At 37.8% G+C, this 23,168-nt stretch overlaps 3 protein-coding genes across 3 annotated transcripts; 2 read left to right on the forward strand and 1 right to left on the reverse strand.

Annotated features, from left to right (window-relative positions):
- Window positions 1–120: 120 nt before the first annotated feature.
- LOC114536002 (G-protein coupled receptor 157-like) lies at window positions 121–3,988 on the forward strand. The gene is made up of 4 exons (XM_028557344.1): window positions 121–130; window positions 1,853–2,316; window positions 2,736–2,924; window positions 3,331–3,988. Exons 1-4 carry the CDS (start codon window positions 121–123, stop codon window positions 3,532–3,534), a joined length of 867 nt encoding a protein of 288 aa, XP_028413145.1. The 3' UTR covers window positions 3,535–3,988.
- An 81-nt stretch (window positions 3,989–4,069) lies between these two features.
- Window positions 4,070–9,636, forward strand: LOC114535995 (ras-related protein Rap-2a-like). Its single transcript, XM_028557338.1, has 4 exons — window positions 4,070–4,821; window positions 6,751–6,807; window positions 6,920–6,993; window positions 7,689–9,636. The coding sequence occupies exons 1-4, from the start codon at window positions 4,470–4,472 to the stop codon at window positions 8,097–8,099; spliced, it is 894 nt and encodes a 297-aa protein (XP_028413139.1). The 5' UTR covers window positions 4,070–4,469; the 3' UTR covers window positions 8,100–9,636.
- Window positions 9,637–12,353: 2,717 nt separating this feature from the next.
- LOC114535996 lies at window positions 12,354–13,628 on the reverse strand. The gene has a single exon (XM_028557339.1). The coding sequence runs from the start codon at window positions 13,520–13,522 to the stop codon at window positions 12,800–12,802; it is 723 nt and encodes a 240-aa protein (XP_028413140.1). The 5' UTR covers window positions 13,523–13,628; the 3' UTR covers window positions 12,354–12,799.
- Between the last annotated feature and the right edge of the window lie 9,540 nt (window positions 13,629–23,168).

Genomic DNA, 23,168 nt, shown 5'->3' on the forward strand with positions numbered 1-23,168 from the left:
CAAAAAAAGTGACAGATAAGGTTATATTTTTTTCTATGATGTGACAGATCGCACTGATTTTAAGCAATTTAAAGCTATTAATTATCATAGCGGTTTATAAGCAAAGTGCGACAATTTAAAATGACCTCCAGTAAGACTTGATATGTTAAATTCAGAAATCTGTCAAATCGTTCCATTAGGATAAGTTTTCAAACTGTCTGGCATTGAGAGCAGATTTCTGACGATTGACAAGAGAAAGCAATGACGGAGCATGACTGAGAGGAATGATGATGACAGGGGGTGCGTTTGCTAAACGTTTTCAGCCTGTAACCTTATATCTATGATGATACACAACATATTAAGACATAATCCCTCGAGCTATCTTTCTATTATCACTATCAGGCCCAATCCCTTCTTTGTGCCTGTATATTCAGATACACCTATTTTCTGGAGCAGTTTGATTTTTGCGCCACTTTTGGCTTACTGCAATACATTCTGTACAGTCCCAGCTTGCAACCTGCTAACCGTAGAAAGTGTTTTTTTCGCACTTGAAAGTTTCATCAAATCAATAAAACACACCCAAACGCCACCTTTGAAAATAATTATTATTCACTCTTAGGATTCAAGGATGGTCTCTTATTGATTCAGTGTTATTAGAAGACGAAACATAAACAATCCTAACTTCATTTGCACTAGATTACTCTCATTTAATAAAATGCTCTTCCTAGAGGTCCAGTAAAGATAATTTGTTACTGTTGATCCAGTATTGTTACAATATGTAGGCAATAGATTTTAAATGAGTCAAGTCAGCCAACCACTGCGTTGGTGAGACTTGAAACCAACAATTTCAATTCGCTTTTTCATTTACACAGAACATCAGATATATCGTTGTTTAACATCAGTGACGAGTTGACGTCACTAGAACAAACATGAAACATCCCTTCTTCTTCTTCAGCCATATCACATTACAAGATACAAAGGTCAACCTTTGCAATAAAAAGAAACAAACACGATTCAGCAAACTAAACATACGTGAATATGTTCACGCCAGAGAGTTTCCATTCTTTTTCGCTTACTGGAAGAATGAAAAATATTTCAACTAGCGTTGAACAGAATCCTGGTTACTATCACCTTGAAGCTAACGTGATAACGACCACTATTGGTGGTGGTCTATCCATGATTGGAGTCATATTTATTGTCATCTCTTACATTAAACTGGTAAAGTACAGAGTTGGGGGAACTACAGCACAGACAATTTTGCTTTTCATTTCTGCAGGTAAAATAATTGTGATCAGCAAATGCCTTTATTACTCCCTAAGGGTAAAATCTGATCTGATTAGGGTAAAATCTTTTTGCTCCATTAGTTTGCGTGCAATATGCTTCCTCTTTGAGCTAGTTTCTTTCAACGAAACGCCAAAAGCGACCTGAACAGTCTGATTACTTCAAAAGCTACCATAAATCAAATTTAGGTTATTATAATAGCATTATAGCAATCATTTTAGCAAAAATATTTCCCATGTTAAGCTTCACGCAGAACTTGCGACAAGTACAAATTAAATTCCCAATTTGTTTGCTTAATAGCTTCCGCCTATTAATCTTGACAATCTTTTATTACGTAACTACCAATTTTATAAAAAAAAAACACGTTTCGCTCTTAAAAGATACCAAAGAGCTACTTACATTATATGCAAGAAGAGAACTGAGAACAGTTTTTAAACCTGAGAGCTGTCCAGTAGTAGTTTCTGTTTAAAATTCCACTTGCATCAACGCCTGACCAGTCGTACCATCGAGTATTATGATACATCAGTACAAAGATATCTTGGCGACCAAGTTTTGTTCACACAAAATAAGTCCATTATTCTTTTATTTTCAGCTGACTTTTTGTCCGCAGCTTCAAATATTTCAGGTGTGTGGCACCAAACGCAGACAGCTACCCCTGCCTGCCAAATTGAGGGTTTTATTATCATTTTCTCCATGACATCTTCATTCTTCTGGACCTCTTGTCTCACGATCCATTTATACCTTATCATAATGAACAAGAACCATCTCATTTCCACAAGCAAAAAGATGTTCATATTCCACGCAGTAGGCTGGGGTCTGCCGCTAATTCTTGCGTTTATTGCCCTCGGAGGTAATGCGTTAGGGCCTTCGCCGGCTTTGAACAAAAATGAAAGTTATATCAAGCTTACCACGGGTGGATGGTGCTGGATCAAAGATTTCCACGATGATAGGAAAACTCTTGCGTGGACGATGATGACTTCGAAATTTTGGGAGCTCTCTTCGTATCTGCTCATCACTGTGTTGTGTTTGACAATTTTCCTGACACTTCGTTTCAAGGTGAGAAATTCTGAGTTTTCGTCACTTTCCGCAACTCTCTAGTAGTTGCAACAAAGGATATCTGGATTAGACCTGGGAGAGATGAGTAAAGACTGATTATTTTCTCATGAAATATGTTTTGCAAGCGCCTAAAACCTTTTCCACCCAATAGATCAAAGGGTCATTTATAATAGAAGAGTTACTTTATAATTCTCAGACGACTAAGACCCTTAGGTCGAAACATCTACAAGTTCCTTAGATATTAGGGGATCTTTGTTGCTACTGGCACTGCGAGTAATCCTTTTATTTTAAAGAATAAACTATAGGGCAGTGCTAGAGATGATTAAACATTATTAAACAATAAACATACAGTTGTTTTAACTCAATCAAATCCTATACAGACGCCAGCTTAGAGCCTATTTGAAATTGACACTTTTCAGATACAAGAAACAGACTCGATTGGCGAGGACACGTTGGCAGAAGCCAGGAAAGTTGAAAGGCGTATGATGTTCATTCCAATTGCATTTATCCTGCTAAGGATCTGGGGAACTGTGAGATATTTTGCCTTCCTTAGTACGCTCTCAGTTAGAACCAGCGTCCTCAAGAATATACCGCTCTATGCTATGCAGGTATAAATAAACTAACCTTTTATGAAGAGCGAAGTTACACGTGTTGATTAAGTATTATTTTCATCCGATCCTTTTGTCTCTACTGGTTCAATTTTCAGACTTCACCAGCAGTTCATTCTCAGTTTGAGCCAGTTCGATGTGACACAGTGAATCATCTGAAGTCTTCTCATCACATTCTGTTTTCATTATCGATATAACTCCATCATTTCACTGCCAATTCTCAATTATCACCACCGAGTATATTGTTCCCTTGTTTGCATTTGTTTCTTTTGTCCAAAAGTTTTCCAGTTCAAAATCCAAACCATGTCATACTCGGTTCGTTTCGTTACAAAACTCTTCGCCACGCCTTCTCTTGAGACTCCAAGCAGCCTCCAGAAAGAATCTTCAAATTCTATTTCTTTTTCAGGGTCTCGGGGACAGCGGCCAAGGATTCGCAAACAGTATTTTCTTCGGCATTTCAAATAAGCGAGTTTTTGAATATTGGAAGTACGTTATTACAGGTTTCTTTCACGGTTTCTTGTGCTATAAATCTGACTCGGAAGACAGCGAACGAACTCCAATTATTTATAGTTTAAACGTTGATCAAAAGGAACGTGCTAACAACTGCTAATGTATCTATATTGAATGGCTTGCACGGTCGGAGTAATTAGTTTAACGAATGATTTTGACCAAATACAATTGTATATTTGTCACCATTTCGTATGAAGAATATTTTGAGAGCAGAATCATCCAGTTGACTGAAATTAATAAATAAATAAGTGGGAAATTAATTCTTTTTCTATGGCTTCGGGACTTGGTATAAATCTATATACCCCTGCACTGTGCTTTATATAAATAGAATCTGTGTATTGTATATGTATTGATCATTTACATGTATATATTTCGCTTAAATCTAATATCAACAGATCTTCGTTTTATGGTATGGTAAAAAACTGTTTGATCTGTGTTCAGTGAAAATAACTCGAAGTTCAAAGTTTTATAATCTAATGCCACAGACGAGCTACTCAACTGCCCTCAGAAAATCAGCTGCGTCACGGTGGAAATTTTTTCGACGTTACTTTCAGGTTCCTAGCAATGAGTTTTCACAATGAATTTTCAGATTTGAAAAATCAGCATGGAATAAACAAACCAGAAGCGATACCTTGAATGTTTCAACTTTTTCGCCTCTGTAACATGAACCAAGACATGATGCCGTCAAGTTTCGAGTCTCCGACACACGTTTCGATGACGAAGAACATGCCGTTCTTTTGGGGTCGGAGAGTAATTAGTGGAAATCTCTTAAGCCAAGCAAACAAATATCTCTTGTGCGACAATGTAAATTTGTCGACAATGAATGTATAATTAATTTTGTACTAAGTGGATATGCAAACTTTGACGACTGTTGATGACCGACGAAGAATAGAAACTATGCTTTTTATTGCTTCGTAAGGCAGGCATGCATCAACATTAACAGCTCTGCACGACAGCCTGATATATGATGAAACAAACATGGTACTGCTAAAGAAGTAAAGAATTGATTTGAAGTGTTACATAAAAAGAAACAATATGCACAAAAGAAGGAGAAGAGGAATGGCTTTGCCTCCTGGAAGAAGCTTTTCTTTCAACCAAGCAAATTCTGTATCCACGATTAATGAACAAAATAAAATGCGTCTCAAACACAACAACAATACGGAATTTAGCACGGGAGAAACGTTTGAGGATTATGACAAACACATGAGTGGACGGCGAGAAAGAAGAACATCTGCCTGTAGCATGACACTACCAATGGCTCGGGAAAGAAGACGTAAGAACTCGTTTCAGATTGGCGCTTTTTCCGCAAACCGTTTTGAGATGCAACGACAAGATATTGAAAGTCATTTTACAGTCATACTTGGCTCGCCTGCAGTTGGAAAGACTGGTAAGGTTAAATTTGCTTCGGTCTTACGGTTAGAATCATTACCACATGTAGAGGGAGCCCATTGAACTTTATTTACACATCATGTATCTTCAAACTGGATAATCAGCCTCTAAACTGTTCTTCCAAAGGGTCCAGTAAGGATCATCTCCTATTGATCCAGAGTTACTACAGGAGGAAACCTAAACTAAACTAACTTTATTTATACTGGATAGCTCTATCAGTTCTAAACTGTTCTTCCTAGAGGTCCAGTAAGGATCATCTCTTATTGATCCAGTGTTACTACAGGAGGAAACGTAAACTAAACTAACTTTACTTATACTGGATAGCTCTGTCAGTTCTAAACTGTTCTTCCTAGGTGTCGACTGTTATAATTAAACTAACCACAAGATCTCCTTTAAGTAGATTTCGAAGAGTTCCGGCCAGGTTGTTATCGAACGCGTCAACTTAGATTTTTCTGACCTTCAGAATCTCTTGATTGATAAAACCGAATTTTTTTATTGACACGAAGTAATGTATGTTGTACACATTGTTGCACTGCTTCGGAAATGAAATATTAACAGGTTCCGCTTTCTGTGACAACGTTAATCCGCTCTGGATAAACACGAATTTTACCTCGAATTAAAAACCCGTCAAAGATTAGCGTTTAATCGACGTATGATTCGTGGTTTCTTCAGCTATCAAAGAATCATTTCCGATGTACATAACATGTCATCATCTGTCTCAGGCGCATTTTAGGAGACACGAGAAGACTTTTTAGCAAACGTTTTCCCCTAAATTTAGTAATACTTGATCAATAAGAGATGATCCTTACTGGACCTCTAGGAAGAACAGTTTAGAACTGATAGAGCTATCCAGTATAAATAAAGTTAGTTTAGTTTAGGTTTCCTCCTGTAGTAATACTGGATCAATAAGAGATGATCCTTACTGGACCTCTAAGAAGAACAGTTTAGAACTGATAGCGCTGTCTAGTATAAATAAAGTTAGCTTAGTTTAGGTTAGTTCTCCTGCATGTAGTAACACTGGAACAATAAGAGATTACTGGACTTCGAGGAAGAACAGTTTTAAAGTTATATATACCTATACCTATCAAAAAGCTTCAAAATAAATATAGACTCCTATCTTATTGACTTAATCCTCTATCTTATAAGTTACGTACGACAAATTACAATTAAAAACTGCTGTTATTCCAGCAGAAAACAAACCAATTGTTTTCTTTCAAACAAAGACATGACAGTTTTCACTTACTAAGGGATATCACTTGCATGGCAAAAAGATTAAATTGTCACAATTTGTTATTATTAAGTACATAATGGCAACAAAATGTCTGGCCCTTTGTTAGAAACGCCGAATAATCAATATCTTCATCGAAATTAGTAGTTGGATGTATCATTGAACCAACTTGTAAGCTGAGGGCACCCAGGTCAGGATAAGTTCTGCTCAGAATTACAATTGTTTCATGTGGTTATCGACTGCAAAATCTGAACGCACGTCTTGGGCACCTTACCCATTCTTTTTGCAATCGCTGTGTTCAACAAGGCGTCAAAACAAGCGGGGGGGGGGGGGGGGAGGGTCACAAAAGCCAAACGCACCTTAAATTTGTCGTAATTGCAATTGTTCCCACGATATTCGACCATCTGCTTTCATCGTGGAAGGAGAGACGCTAGCTTACAGACACCAGAATTTCATGCTTCACGCCCACCTAGAATAAACATCGCGTTTTAAAAACATATGTTTTTAAAAACGACATATAAAAATCACTGAAAAACAATGGAAACTGTATAATAATTGCATGTTTCCATACTGTGTTATTGAACAAAACCAGATACAATTTCATCGTTATCAGTGGAATATTTTCCCTGTGAATAAGCTTCGCGTAAAAAAGATTGAAAATGAATGCTTAGGATTGCATGTTTTCTATTTTTTTTATAGCATTGGTTGTTCGTTACGTTACTGGGAGATTCGTGAACGAGTACGACCCGACGTTAGGTAAGATACTAAGGCTGTCCAGGAAGAAACAGACGATTTAATGATACGCAAGAGTGTCTCGGCAAAAACTACGTTTACTATATATGTGTGCTGAAAGGCAATTACCTTTTAGAAATGATTTACGGAAAATTGCAAGAGGTTGGAAATGTGAAGGCGATATTGCGCATTATGGACACTGCTGGATCGGTGAGTTCATTTTTAGTGATTCTCTACACTGGATCAGCACTTTTGAGGTGCCGTATCCGGTAGTTCAGTATGCAGTGGTCCAGACACAAACAAAGACAGTTTATTGTAGAATACTACCTACACTATACCACCACGTTTGAGATATCTTTCTCAGGTAGTTCAGACACAAACCACGACAGCTTATTGTAGAATACTACCTACACTGGACCACCACGTTTGAGATATCTTTCTTAGGTAGTTCAGACACAAACCACGACAGCTTATTGTAGAATACTACCTACACTAGACCTCCACGTTTGAGATATCTTTTTCAGGTAGTTCAGACACAAACCACGACAGCTTATTGTAGAATACTACCTACACTAGACCTCCACGTTTGAGATATTTTTCTCAGGTAGTTCAGACACAAACCACGACAGCTTATTGTAGAATACTACCTACACTGGACCACCACGTTTGAGATATCTTTCTCAGGTAGTTCAGACACAAACCACGACAGCTTATTGTAGAATACTACCTACACTGGACCACCACGTTTGAGATATCTTTCTCAGGTAGTTCAGACACAAACCACGACAGCTTATTGTAGAATACTACCTACACTGAACGATCACATTTGAGATATCTTTCTCAGGTATAGTTAAGGCGTAGAATACTATCCACACTGACTGACAAAGTATATTTTGTTTCTATAGTTTGAAAGCTGCACTGGGTATATCAGAAAGGCCGAAGGAATCATTGTGGTATATTCAATAACAGATCGTTACACTTTTGAGACAGCCAAGGATTATCTGAGGGCGATCAAAGAGTATCAACGACTCGGGACTCCGTTTGATTACGAACTACCGACGATCCTTGTCGGGAACAAACGCGAGCTTCGACGGGGACGCCAAGTGAGCCGAAACGAAGCACGAGAGACGGCGAAGGAGTTCGGGTGTCTCTTCGTGGAATCGTCGGCAGCTTGCGACAGGAATGTACAGAAAATTTTCATAAACCTTTTTTTACAAATCCACCGAATTAAAGAAGAAAGGCGAACGACTATTGCCAACAATGCACGCAGCTTCGTAACCTCAGTAAGAAACTTTTTTCAGTCGAAGAAAAAGTGATCATCATTGCTTAAAATATACATCACACATGCAATATCTTGTGATGATTCCAGATTCTTGGTCATTTAGGTTGCATCATAAAGACATAAGTAGTTTCCGCTTTCTTTGAAAGTAAACACCATAAGTTCGAAGTTGTTCTTCCGAGAGACCTAGTGAGACTCGACTCGACTCTTATCGATCCATTGTAGTACTGCAGAAAAAATATTCAGCCGTGCCAGCCGTTCAAGAGTAAAATGAAGTGAAAGTTGCATAGATAGAAAGGCAACTTCAAGAATATTAGACATACGAATTACTCCGACTGTGAATTACAGTTCTGATGAGGCATTTACGTCATATTCAGATTTTCTTCACTGTTCTTTGTACCAATGTTTTTCAAGATATTCAACTCTGTTTACCGTGCCAATTACTGAAGTAGGTACTTGGAAAACATATAATTAGTGTAATATGGCATCGTATTTATCAGCTGATTCAGCTCATACAACTCCGTATGATTGTCCGGGCAAGAAATACGCCCACATCCTTCCAATATACCTTGAAGGACGAATGGTTACTGAGTCAGGCATATGAGGAAAAACATAAGACATTTCTCGGGCTGAATTATATGTTACAGTTTGGCAGACATTGAAGGAAAGACAACTATATAGTGCAAGAAACAAACCCCAGTCACAAAGATTAAATGGCAATCGATTCATCTGCCGATATTTCGAACCTAAAGTAACCGTCTCGACTAACCTAGCTTGCCAAAGAACACTCGTGACGCAGTTAAGTCGTGTCGACATTTTTAGATACGGTCAGTGTCGACAATGTTAAAAAAACTCCACTTGGCTTATGCAAATAGACTTAAGAGTTTTTGACTATTTGAGATGATTACAGCGAGGTAAGATGGTCATTGATGTAAGTGGCTTTTTCAAAGACACTCGAATGATCTATGAAAATGAAAATCGTCAATAAGCTTAAAGCAGATTAATTGAATATCATTTCATACGACGGAGAATATTGTTGATCTGAGCAAATTTTTTGCATGTGAGAGATCTAGATAGGTGTCTGCTGATAGACGATTGTTTTTCACTAGTGTTTTTCTGGCATGCATGATCCCGTTTAGCCGAGGATTCACCGACGAAGCGTTAGGTGACTTTGGGGTATTGAAAAGAGCATGTAACACGATTCTGGTGATCGTGTAGTTATTCCAACAATAGTATGGTGAATGTTTGGTGTAAAAACCCTTATCTTCATACCTCAAAGTCCTCTCACGCTTCGTTGAATCTTGGGTAACCTGGCTCATGCAAACAGCCCTTAAGACGTCCAACCTTGGCCGAATTAAAACAACCTGGGAACCTCGGCATACAGTTAGGGGATGGAGCAGTCTGTCTTGTTATTCTTAGGAAGAAAGAAATGGAGAATACTGAGGAACGACATAACAGAACATATTTATTTAATATTGTGTAATTTCCTGGTGATCATTGAAAATAAATACTGAACAGCCAGGCCGATACATTTTGTATTTTTAGGAATGATATGAGATCATATTATCGGATGCGGGATCACCCTGTTAATTCCACTGCTATTTGATATTTCCAAACAGAAAAACCATAGTCTGTGAATTGGCGAACAACGTAATTACTAAGTGGCCCTTGATTTTGAATAAAAAAAAACTGCACGCGAGTGACTGAATAATTTAATCAAAAACATCTCTCATATACGACATTCCTTCTGGCTACTGGAAACAGTACGTTTAGTTGTGGAAAGACCAGAATTCAAGCGAGAAATATCAGCCGAAAGATGATCTAGAGAACCCAAGATGTCGATTGAACCACGACGTCAATATCTCTGCTTTCTTGCAAGATGTTGACGTCATGCCATGCCGATTATGTCTCGGGTTTTCCGTTTTGAATATGCTCTCAGTTTTCAATCGATACAGCTTTGGTAAAGCTGTGCAAATTTGCTTTTTTACTAAACGTGATAATGCTTCAAGAATGTGTTAAGAGAATATTTCGCCCTCACTTGAAGTGTGCATTTTACAATTTACAAGTTATCGATGACAAAAAAAGAACCACTCGGGTATTCGTGAGAGACTGCATCATCATTCACCATGGTTTTTCAAAAGAAACGGGACGATTGCAAAGGAACAAAGGATGACAGGCACAACAGGTTTTTTCTGCAGGACAAATACAAAGATGAAAATTCTATGATTTGGAATAAAGAAGCACGGCATAACTGCATTTAGAAACTAACAAAGAGGGAAAAGGTCAATGTCATTTGATTTGGTTGAACTTGCTTGCTTAACTAAACCAAAAGTACAAGAACTGAGCAGTATCTTTTTAGCGAAACAATGCCAGTGAAAATATCATATTTTTTCAATAAAACAGAAAGTAGAATCTATGTTACTTAAATCATATTTACAAGAATCATGATGTCACGTTTTTTGGAATGACCCTCGTCCATCTGAAAGGTTGTTTGGGAACACATTTTCTTTTTCTGTGTGTTTCAGTGCAAAGTGTTATTTTGAGCTTATTGTACTTCAAGGACCTTGCAGAACAAACTTTGTATGCAAATGAATCAAACTGCTCTATTTTGGTCGAAATTTGCAACGCACTTGGCAAAGACGTGATAGGGCAATAAGTGTTGAATCCTACTATAGACATGTAGTCTAGTAAAAAGATTAAAAAAAGGAAAGTAAAAAAAAAACAATTTCGGAGTAAACAAGACATCTTGGAGGTCAAAATATGAGCCAAAGCAAGACACAGTCTCAACCTGTGCCTTGCTCTTATTCATATTTTGACTCTCAAGATGTCTTGTTTATTCGAAATTTGTTTTTTACCTTATGTAGTCTGGTGATAAGTGAAGATAGAAATATTTAGTATAAAGAGATTTACATGTTAAGCTTTGATTTCCTTTTGAAGTAACAGTAGGAAAGGTTATCATTACTGGACCTCTATACTACGAAATGAAGCTATGCAGTGTTTGTTACTTTGTTACGGTTTTCATTGGCTAAGTTCAAGTTTTCTCTTAAGTTTAGGTTTCCTCCTGTAGTAACACTGGATCAATAAGAGATGATCCTTACTGGACCTCTAGGAAGAACAGTTTAGAACTGATGGAGCTATCCAATATAAATAAAGTTAGTTTAGTTTAGGTTTCCTCCTGTAGCAACACTGGATCAATAAGAGATGATCCTTACTGGACCTCTATAGGAAGAACAGTTTGGTCTTTGGAACTGATAGAGCTATCCCGACCAGTATTAATTTGTTTCAGTTCTTTCAACCTACTCACAAACATTACGCTCACATGCACAAGATCGTGTCCGTCATCAAGCATCCTTTAAGCTTTCAAAAACTCCACCCTAATCACACGACACAAAGAAGATCATTATGATGTCTTCGCTGCTAACAAATTATGGACTTTAAAAAACAGTACAATTGCGTATTGCGTATGTCGTCATATTCTGGTTATTTCTAAGCTGTGAACAGAACTAGTCAGAACGAGATTTTTTGAAAAATCCATTTGGTTAATGTTAATCTTGTGTTTGACTTTAAATTTTTGGGGGAAGTAATTCGTGGCAATCCGTATTTTCAGGAAGAAAAATCGTCTCCGTATAGCCGTCTTCATTACCGTTAAGACAAAGCAATTGGTTTACCAAAAACAAATATCGAACCTAAGGAAGAATATTCACTCAAAGATTTGTTTTCCGACACTTTTCACAGCTGCATGTCTTTGCTTTTAAAACACATTGCTCACCGCGAAATTGTTTTAACTTGAAACAAATGCGGATAATGCTTCAAAATTGACGATGGCTTGAAACGGGAGGATCGTTTAAAAATAAAAACCCCCAGCATTTCCTTTAATATTCTCACCAAAATTTCTGGGAGTTTGGGATGCATCCAAACCCTCTTGTCCAGACAATATTCGCGCACATACGGACCAGATCTATGTTTTGCATGAGTCAGTGCTACGTCGGCATGTTTCGATTCGGTCAACCAATGCCAATGGCAAAAACACTTCAGAATTCACTTCAGAATTACGGAAGTCTTTTAATTAACGTCCTTTCAAGGTTTTTCTACTTACTGCTACATAAATTACTCCGTAAACTGTATCTCAATATCCTATTTACAACTATAGAATTCCACCATACACAAATCTCATTTATAATATAGAAAGGACTTGTAGTCCAATGTTAAATGAGTTTTTGCCGTAGTCGGAATTTGGACCAGCCAAATCTTGAACAAGCTCCATTATAATTTAGCACCAGTTCACTGTTGAACGCGCGGTGCTGTCGTGACAGTTACAATATAAGCGAGCTGTTGTAAGCAATAAAATTTATAATTACAATATAATACAAGTCTATCCTATCAACTATTTTCGCTACGTAGCTACTGAGCATTTAAACAAATATTGTTTTAAATTGCTGTCCTAATTCTGATTTAGGCGAGCCCACGTACTACGATGAGATACCGTGATTTGTGTCTGAGTTACCTGAAGAACTCGATATTTTTCTGCTTTTGAAAATATATTCTCTTAGTTGGTCATATTTCTGGCATAAATTCAGGCAGCTCAAACAAAACGAACGAAAGCAGCCTAATTATTCTTCTTTTGCCTGAGGCATTTATACCAAATTATCAACTCATTCACAGAGACTTACAGACTCTAAACAGTTATTACATCGAGAAGACAGGACAGTTTTTCCTGGTCGATGTTCAAAGAAACTGCTAAAATACTAAAATATCTTCTTGCAATCCAAAACTACCGCGAGCTTGCCAATTGTCCATGCCTAGGGATCCATCATTGTTGCAAAAATCGCCAATATTCTCTTTACCATTCAAAAGATACTGAGTTAGGTCCGTGTCTGGAATGAAAAGATCTTTAAGTTCAAGAGCCTGAGTCAGCTCTTCGCATGTCAAAAAGTCTTCTTCGACAACCAGCTCTGGTGTTGACGTGATCGACGAGTACTCTTCTGGTGCTTGATATAGACAGCTGCTCTGTTTCCTTATTTGTCCATGGCACGTCATTTGCCTTTCTGGGAGATTTTCAATGCCACAAGCAGCATTCCTTGCAAAAGGAATGGGAAAGCTTGGCTCTGCAAAGCCCAAATTTGGATTTGATGTTTGAAGCGTATTGAACTGCAAAAAATTATGCGTAAGGGGTGGCGGATAACTCTGACCATTGCATTCACGAAGCGTAAAGTTCATCGACTCAATGCTATCTTTGGTGAAAGATTTTTTGCCAGCGCCGCCTTTCTCCGGATTCTTTACTATAGCTCTGAACTGTTTTTGTAAAAATCTTCGATGATTAATGTTCCTTTTAAAAGTGTTGGGTTTCTCCAAGGCGGTCTTAACTTTATTCGATGCTAGATTCATAAACGATAGCAACGAATGCACGTTATTTGAGCTTGGATTATCGTCTTGTCCATAGATTTTTTTATTTGCTACCATTTTGGAAAGGATGCTGTTTCACGATGTCTTGATAAGCAGCGATGATGGTTGTTATGAGGACGTTATAATTGTGTTTAAACCTTGGAAGACGAAGCCCAGTCTGAATTGTAACGTATTGCTCTTGTCAAATGATTATCAATATCAAATCTTATATGGACTTCCTTGTAATTTTAGTTCACTTGAAAGTCACCTGACCGATGTCAATACTAAATAAAGTGACGCCTGAATTAAAGTACATAGACTTTTATTGACATTGAGCATATTTAAAAATGCACGCCCTCTTGGACACGGTACTTAGCGAGAGAAGGAACTGAGATTCTTTAATGGCTTTGCAAGTACTGCTTATATAAATAATAACGTGTTCTCGACTTCTTTTAAGACACAATATCTCATGTAATATTAATTGTAGGAGTGAGTTTAGGGAAGGATAAAGCCCAAGAGCTTGCTATGGCAACAACCCTGGATGAATAAACACAGTTATTTGAAGACTCTTATCTTTTTACGACTCTGGTTTCGTTTCTCGCCTTTCCTGGTGTTGTAAGACAGCCACACGCTATTTCTTTCCCAAACGATTAAAGCGTTAGTGTTCTCAAGCTAAAGCGATTGTGTTTAGTATTGTAATATTGGACGAAAGAGATTAAAATCGCCTACGCTTAGTTTTCTTTGTATGGTCAGTAAATATCACACACGTTTTAAACAGTATCTAGAGCTCATGTGAAAGCGAATACAGGTTGAACTATCAATAGCGATGAGAAAGTGATATCGTCCTTTGGAATTGAATTATTTCAAATGTTCATCAGAATGAAGGTAGTAAGATATATCGGTGTATTCAAATGAACTTAATGAAGTGAATAGACAATACAATATCGTTTAAAAATGAAATGCCTCTATTGTATGAAGAATAGCCCAGGTTAGGTTTTTGTCTTCGAAAACTGCAGTCGATCCATTATAAATATGTAGTTAGATCAGCTGAGGTTTCCTCCTGGATGAATAAAAGATGATCGCGTTACAGCACTTCTAGAGGCAGAACAGTTTGAAAGTGACAGCACTATGCAGTAAGTATAAGCTAGATGAGATGACCGTGGGAAAGTCATACCGGTGAAGTGATACCATAGGAAACACAAACACAAACCCACCTGACAGAAATACAGAAGGTTTTGGACGATAGGAAAAATGCACTTAGTGTTCTAGACTGGACTGTTTGCATGCAGCAACAACTCATTATGACTTAGTTTACAAAGTATTCTTTTATGTGAACCAGAAAGAACACATTGATTAAAACATGCAAACGTATTCTGGAATAATATCCCTGCTACACTCTATAGTTCTCCATCCATAGTGAGATAGAATTCATAGCCAGTTTGAAACGAACATGACATGTATGTTTGGTTCAGTTCGACGACAAAGCAGACAGCTTCTTGCATGCAGATGAAAGACGCGAAATGCAAGCTCAACCCTCAGGGTATAGATTTTGTCACTGACTACCCCCCACCCCCTGTCAGTGCCATAAACGCTTTCATCAGCTTTCTGGTAAAGACATTGAGGATTTGAAAGCATTTAGCAAACTTTGCCAAAACCATAAGAAGCTGTCCCACGCATGCATCATGCAGAGATCTCGTTTTGAGGTTAAACACAGCCATTTTAAGAAACTGTATAAGTAAATAAATAGAAAACTAAACTGAAAGTCATATTACTCACATCATTAAACAGCTAAGTAAGGTCAAACATAGACTATGGAGGTTCCGGAACGTCATTCTAACATCATCTAGATGAAACAAACGGAAAACCGCAAGTTAGGGCAAAATACAAAGTTCTCTTTTTGACTGACTGAAAGAGCACTAGACAAACAAGAAAAATAATCATCGTAGGTGAGCCAGAACCTGTGTATGGACTGTGCAGTTTAAGGGAGTCTTTGAGCCTTTAACTAGTGTTTTATCCGCAAATAAAGTTAGTTTAGTTTAGGTTTCCTCCTGTAGTAACACTGGATCAATAAGAGATGTTCCTTACTGGAACTCTATAGGAAGAACAGTTTAGAACTGATGGAGCTATCCAGTATAAATAAAGTTAGTTTAGTTTAGGTTTCCTCCTGTAGTTGACCGAACCAATAAGAGATTAGTCTTACTTCACTCAACGCCTGACAAAAAAGTTTCAGAACTATAGCACTATAGTTTTTATAGTTGAAACAAATGAAACAATTCAACAAGCATCGCGCTGAGCCGAGCAAAAAGTAAAAAATATTGGACTATGTCAGTCTATGTGATAACAGGCTACAACAAATAAAGTGTTGGTAAATTATATGAACAATTGCATGTATATAAATTATATGAGCAATTGCATTGCATGATGATGAGGTAATGAACGGTAATTACGTGCTTGGGGCATGTCAATAAAGCACATTGACATTGATAATTTATATCCATTTTCATTGGGTGTGAAATATCGCTAATATACCGTTTCCTTCCTCGAAAATTTAAACCCCAGCTGTGGAGATTGTTCTGTACTTCACCGTTGACGCAGTCACGCTCTTGAGATGCTGTGATTATAATCTCATTTATGCAAGTGCAAAAAGACTAATTTATGCTGTTTCAAAATTATCATTCAAGTAATGTGCCACAGTCATGTATCTGTGCAATTGAGTCAATTGACAAAAGCAATCTCAAGACATCAGATTCCCACCTCTGCATGTCTAACCATACTTAACCCAGGAACGAATCCTGTACAACATCAGACCACTTTAAGGTAGCTCACATTCAAGAACATGTACCACCTCTGCATGATCTAACCATGCTTAACTCAGCAGTGAATTCTGTACAACATCAGCACAAATTTAGGCAGCTCAAATCAAAGAACACGTACAAATCTGCATCAACCAATCATACTCACAACAGCAATGCTAATCATAAGATCACTTCAAGACGCGACTAATATTCAAGAAGTTACAAGGTTCATAATACTTAACCGTGCATAATGGCATGTCCATGCACTGAAATACTTATTTATACACAAATTAGAAACTTAAAACATTAATAATGATTTATATTGTTTGATGCCCGTTTAAACCAAAGCATCTCATGAAAATTCTGCGTCCACCGGGCAAATTGCATGCGTTTTCGTGATGGAAAATTTCTCCGAGATAAAACAAGTAATTCTGAAACGCGATTTCCTGAATAATGCTCGCTATCACGAATTTACACTTTCACATTATTTAATTGCACAATTTAAGATATTGGCTCCCAACAGAAGACATGCATTTGTTTTGATCTATATGTAACTAGCATATGAAGGCTCAATACTGATACTTGTTTATTTCGGGTAGAAAATAATGAATTTTGGCTAGTGTGCAAGAGATAATTAGATGAAGTATGGAGAATGTGTCTTCGCTGAGGGGGGTGATATAGTTGAAGGGGTGTGGTCCCCGTAGGGTTGCGGTGCTGGAAATTTCAAGGTCAGTAGAGCCACAGTTAAAAGAATGAGAACAGAAGGGCTTTTTCCTGTACGGTGTCCAATGCAGAGTTGAGGACTAGGCAATTGTACTTCAACCGGACGTTATAATTGGAAAGAGAGTTTTAGCAAAACTTGCGTCACCAAAAAAAACATGATTTATGTATCCGTTCTCCGTTCCGTTCAAAGCAATTGTTGCTATTACGACTCTTTGTAGGATTTACACTCGTGTTTGTCCAACTAAAACGGTTTTTTAACTCAAATGAGATTGGCATTCATGTAGCCTCGAGGTATAATAGTTTGGCACGAAGTGCCAAGTGTAAATAGCCGGAAATTATCAGAGCATTCACTGCAAATAGCTTTGGAATAGACCAGCCAGGTTATTCAAACTGAGCACGGATCCCTCGAATAAATATAACGTTTTTTATTATGAATATAATATTTTGCATGTTCGAGGATGAACACCTACATATTCATTGTAGAACGTGTGGTTATAACAACTGAACTAGACTTCCTTATTTTGTTATTAAAGGAAGCTCGCGTTCCCGTCTAAAATTATACTCAAACGCCTTTGAGGCGCTTTCTCATCCTTTTCCTGAGTGTCCTACAGACACGGAATAGTGTTTTCAACAGTTTAGCGAGAAAACTTTGATGCAAATAATGTAATCATTCTTTATCCCCACTCTTAGCCCTTGATTGACTTGGCACACCCAATGGTCACACTGTTCTTAAGAACTCCTTATAGAACGTGGGTGGCGGGCAACACTCGAAAAAACATTCATATACTGTGCTAAAGTAGGACGACATGTCACGCGATTTGTGAAAGCAAGTCGTTTCAAGCATGGCGTGAAAACGTTATTTCACTATAGCGTTTTTACGCAGTATTTCGTACGTTTCTCAGTCAACACGATCATGAGGTTTTGGTCGAAGGAGTTGACACCCCCATATCATTCGCACACAGGGTGCTGCCCAACAGGATGTCGCACGCAGTCTAACATCCGAGTAGAAGTCGAATTTGATGACAAGACCTAAGAGTTTGGATTGATTTAGCGACTTTACCTCCAGATGTGAAGGAAATTCAAACTTTCAACAAGTATTTAACGTTTATGCCGGATAGCTCTATCATTTCTGAACTATATACTTACAATGAATAGCTCTGTCAGCTCTAAACTGTTTTTTCCTGCAGCAAGAGTAAGCTCATTAACTTTATTTTTACTGGATAGCTCTATCAGTTCTAAACTGTTCTTCCTAGAGGTCCAGTAAGGATCATCTCTTATTGATCCAGTGTTACTACAGGAGGAAACCTAAACTAAACTAACTTTATTTATACTGGATAGCTCTGTCAGTTCTAAACTGTTCTTCCTAGAGGTGAGAGGTCCAGTAAGGATCATCTCTTATTGATCCAGTGTTACTACAGGAGGAAACCTAAACTAAACTAACTTTATTTATACTGCATAACTCTATCAGCTCTAAACTGTTCTTCCTAGAAGTCCAGTAAGGATCATTTCTTATTGATCCAGTGTTACTACAGGAAGAAACCTAAGCTAAACTAACTTTATTTATAATGGATATAGTTCAATCAGGTACAGTAAGTGACACATTGCAATACTATAGATCACACTGACAATCATCACTGTCGGAGAGTCAATGACGAAGGAGAACTGAATACGTTAATCAGGCCACCAAATATATAATTTGCATAAATTACTTGCTTCACGTCGGTGTAATACACTGAGATTTTAAAATGTCGTATAACTTGGGGTGAGCGGCAGAGTTTTTGATGCAGATCTTACAATGAACTTCGGCAAACAATGTTCAAAACTAATTTGATAGCTTAAATGTGTGAATGGCATTATGAGATAAGCGTTTAAAACGTTTCTCTGGAATTTAATCTTGTAAAGGAAGACTTAGGAAGTCAAAAAACGATAGACATGATGACCACAAAGTGGGTTGCTGTTAAATACTGCGAATAGCTTAACAGTCTTGGAATGCGAGCAATCATTCATATGCAGTTATGCTTTGAAGCCAGGGAAGCAATTGCTTGAACAGTTGAACTGCTCTCGACATGGGATCATGATGTGGTTTTCAACCACTTCATGACAATGTAGCTACTTCATCAAAACCACTTCACGTCGGGTTAACATTTTAAAAATAGACAAGGTAAGAATGTTTCGTGTGTCACTCATGCGATTCGGGAAAGCCTGATGAACCAATAAGGCTGGTTGAAAAAAATGAATGGTAAAAAAGTTGGAATTAGAATGAATGGAAGATGATGTATTATGTTAATGCGTACTTCACAGAACGCAGGGTTTATCATGTCTAATACAATTTAGTGAAATAGCGGCGAATGAAATATTCCTCAGGTATGCAACAAATATTTTAACACTCAAACATTCCCTAATCCCTGAAGAAAAAGGGCAGCGTATACTCTTTTATTTTTCAACAAAAATAGCGCCCGCATCTGTTGATTACGTTTCTGAAAAAGTGTTCCACATCTTTTCAGTTCATTTCTTTTCAAATTACCAAACATTCTTCGTCTCTCTGGACAGCTTTGCCGAATAACAGGCGTTGGTTTTTTCGTGAAAAACACTGACTGGTCGTTCGTCGGCAGGTTCACAAAGAATTTTAAGCCTAATTCTGATCGCGTGAACTTGTGAGCTGTTGATGGAACATAGGTTTTTCACATACATATTTTCGTAGATGACAATGTGAGCATGACGCGTTCGCATGCATCACGCCGCTAATCTGGGCAATGTATGTATAAAGTGCCAAGTTCATGTCACCGAGCGTTTTAAAAGCCGAGAGTAAATCCAGTAAATCGCTTTCGAGCATTGAACGAGCCTTTTGAAGAGCATATACTTCACAAGCCACTTGCGGACAATCCACATTTCAGCAAAAATACCAAGTTGGTCCAAGAAGATGAAATATCCACAAGGCGCCTGCTTCCTTTGTGCAATAACAGCTCTTGTTTTGTTCACCAGAGTTGACATGCAACTTCCCGAGGCCTGTCGTGTTCACAAGGTACGACGCACTCAAAATCGTAATGGTTGTCAGGTACCTGAGTTCATTGTGAACGCGTGCAGAGGCTACTGCTATTCTCAAGAATTGCATTTCGAGCGACCTCCGTTTGTTAGGAGGAAATGCAGTTGCTGCCAATCCGTTGGAAATGAGCTCATAATGAACGTGACCTATTCTTGTAATTCAACCAATGTAACTTTTACCGTTCCTAGCGTTAGAAATTGCACATGCCAGGATTGTTAATAGCTGAACGTTGTCGCAGGACAAGAAAGCTTATGGATGGGGAAAGAAACATCATAGAAATCATAGCAATCTCAGTAATGCTCAAACTAGACATGGACATGCAGCTAAGTAGGATTTATTAGATTGAAAATAGACTGCTGATATTAAAGACAAAAATTTACCATTGTATTCCACGTTTTTGGAGAGATGAAATGACGAATCAATTACATGATTTATGATTGCTATTGTGTACGTACTTTGACAGGCTACAGAATTTATCGTGAGAGATGAGTCTTACTTAACCTACTTACTTAACTTTCCTTAGGTTCCTCCTGTAGTGACACTCGATGAATAAGAGATGATCCTTACTGGACCTCTAGGAAGAACAGTTTAGAACTGATAGAGCTATCCATTATAAATAAAGTTAGTTTAGTTTAGGTTTCCTCCTGTAGTAACACTGGATCAATAAGAGATGATCCTTACTGGACCTCTAGGATAGAGCTATCCAATATAAATAAAGTTAGTTTAGTTTAGGTTTCCTCCTGTAGTAACACTGGATTAATGAGAGATGATCCTTACTGAACCTCTAGGAAGAACAGTTTAGAACTGATAGAGTTATCCAGTATAAATAAAGTTAGTTTAGTTTAAGCGATTATTCTTACTGTACCACAAGAAGGAACAATTTAGAACTAAACTGTTAGAGTGCTATCCAATCGGCGTAATACTTGTTTAAAAAGAATTTATTTGAGGGAAAACTGGACCATTTACACTGTACAAAATGTATAAATCTACAGAACCATTATAATTACAGAACTACAGAATAATTACCTTCAAATTAGTTTGCGTCTCTTGACTTTCTTTCTATGGCGAGGGAGTCTTGACTTGAAAGATTAATCCATTCTCTTTAGTCTTTATTATCATACTTCGAAAATTTCTTTCCGATAAACATGACTAAAGGATTTTATGCCCGGCGACGAACGACAGGCACTCACAGTGCTTCAACAAACAAGCTCTCGAATTTCAAAATCCGTTTAATCCCTTTTTTGACTGCCGTGGGACGCTTTAATGTGCTTTGAGACGTTTCGCCCACATGCAGACAGAAACCATTCCATTTGTCAGGTAAACTTAAAGCGTCCTTGAACTCAGTACGGAATAGCAAATGAATGGCGTGTAGCACGATTTTCGAACAGCGCGTGTTATCAAACAGGGTTGCCGCCAGATTACTGCAAAAAGAACTAGCCAAAATCCTTTGATTTCTTTGTTTCAAACAAAGGAAAACAGCGATTGTGGTAATAATATTTGGCTAATTTATTCAGTAATCTGGCAACCCTGGTTATCAATGGATCAGAACACGTACAATCTTAATTCCCTTTGTGCCTTCCTTTGCTTAACGATTGTAATGCGTTTCACAACACAATAGACATCTTCAGTTTTCGCTTTTTTAGCAGAGAAATTAACATGATTTACAAGCTACCGTATTAATTACACGCAGGCGTTTAAATCTAGGATTGTGTAATTTTTATTTGTTTGCGATTGAAAAAAGAACGTAGGCTACGTGTTGTTTCATACAGAAAAATCGTTTTTGTTATCGGAATAAAATTCCAGCATAACTCGGGTGAATGATATTATATAACACTTGCTGAGCAGCTGTTCGATGTGGCCTTAATGATAACAAGATTCCACATCCTCTTTTGTATTCGTCTTTCCATTCTTCCGGGCTAACATCCCTTCGTTAATTGAACACGAAAGAACCTGGCATTCTGTCTGTTTCTCATAAGAAAACTCCCGAACAAATGCGAACCTTGAATCACTTATGTTCAATCTCTCGTCTCGTTCTGCCTATCAGGTTTCAAAAAAAAAAGCCCGTTCACATTTCTCCATTAATCTTCTGACATCACTTGATGACAAAATTTCGACAGCGAAGCCTGCGAAGGCGCGAGACACCGGATATAAAGGACCACGGAGGAAAAAGTAACTCACATTAGTCTGCGAGTCACCTGTTTCTAAAGAGCATCCGCGAGAAGAAATCAAAGTAAAGAAACGCAATGAAGACGACAAGCTTTTACACTGTGCTAAGCCTTTGCGTGGCCGGATTGATTCTATCTCTCGTGAGCGTCGACTCGGCCGCTGTGTCTTGTTATCCAAAAAAATACACACATATTGTAACGAGGGATGGTTGCACATCGAAAGAGGTTGACGTAAAAGCGTGTTTAGGGGAGTGTATCTCAAGACAAACACCTATAGATACTTATCCGTATTTCTCCACGGATTGCGACTGCTGTAAACCAACTGACAGCGAAGATGTGGACGTGACGTTAACATGTGGATCCCGTAGGGTCAGCGCGAAAATTCCAAGCGCAAAGCAGTGCAAATGCTTAAAATGTCCTCGACATTAAAAAGAATGAACACACACGTAGACCACTACGAATAAAGTACTTGTAAATTTCAGCTGGAGGATTAGTCTAAATGATCAGATGCTGATATTCATTGATGCATGATAGAACTGAAGCGAGTATGCAAGAGAACATTCGTGATTCGTCGTAACATTAGTAATCTCAATCACTGACTCAATTTTAACAAACTGTTTTCAACAAACTGGTTGTTCAGTAATCTACAGTATATTTATTTTAGAATATAGTTCCAATTATGTTAGAATTAGTAAATGTATTAAACGTATTCAACTGAAACTCTGAAAGGACGTGGATATTAAAACTAAACATGGTTTTGCTTCACTAATTTTCTATGAGATATCTCAAATATCTGAACTACCTGAGAAAGATGTCTCAAACGTTGTGATCCAGTGTAGGTAGTATTCTACAGTAAGCTGTCGTGGTTTGTGTCTGAACTACCTGAAAAAGATATCTCAAACGTGGTGGTCCAGTGTAGGTAGTATTCAACAGTAAGCTGTCGTGGTTTGTGTCTGAAACTACCTGAGAAAGATATCTTAAACGTGGTGGTTCAGTGT

This window comes from Dendronephthya gigantea, unplaced genomic scaffold (assembly GCF_004324835.1).
Source record: "Dendronephthya gigantea isolate DGI-Jeju-01 unplaced genomic scaffold, DenGig_1.0 000129F, whole genome shotgun sequence".
In the NCBI taxonomy this organism is placed as follows: Eukaryota; Metazoa; Cnidaria; class Anthozoa; order Malacalcyonacea; family Nephtheidae; genus Dendronephthya; species Dendronephthya gigantea.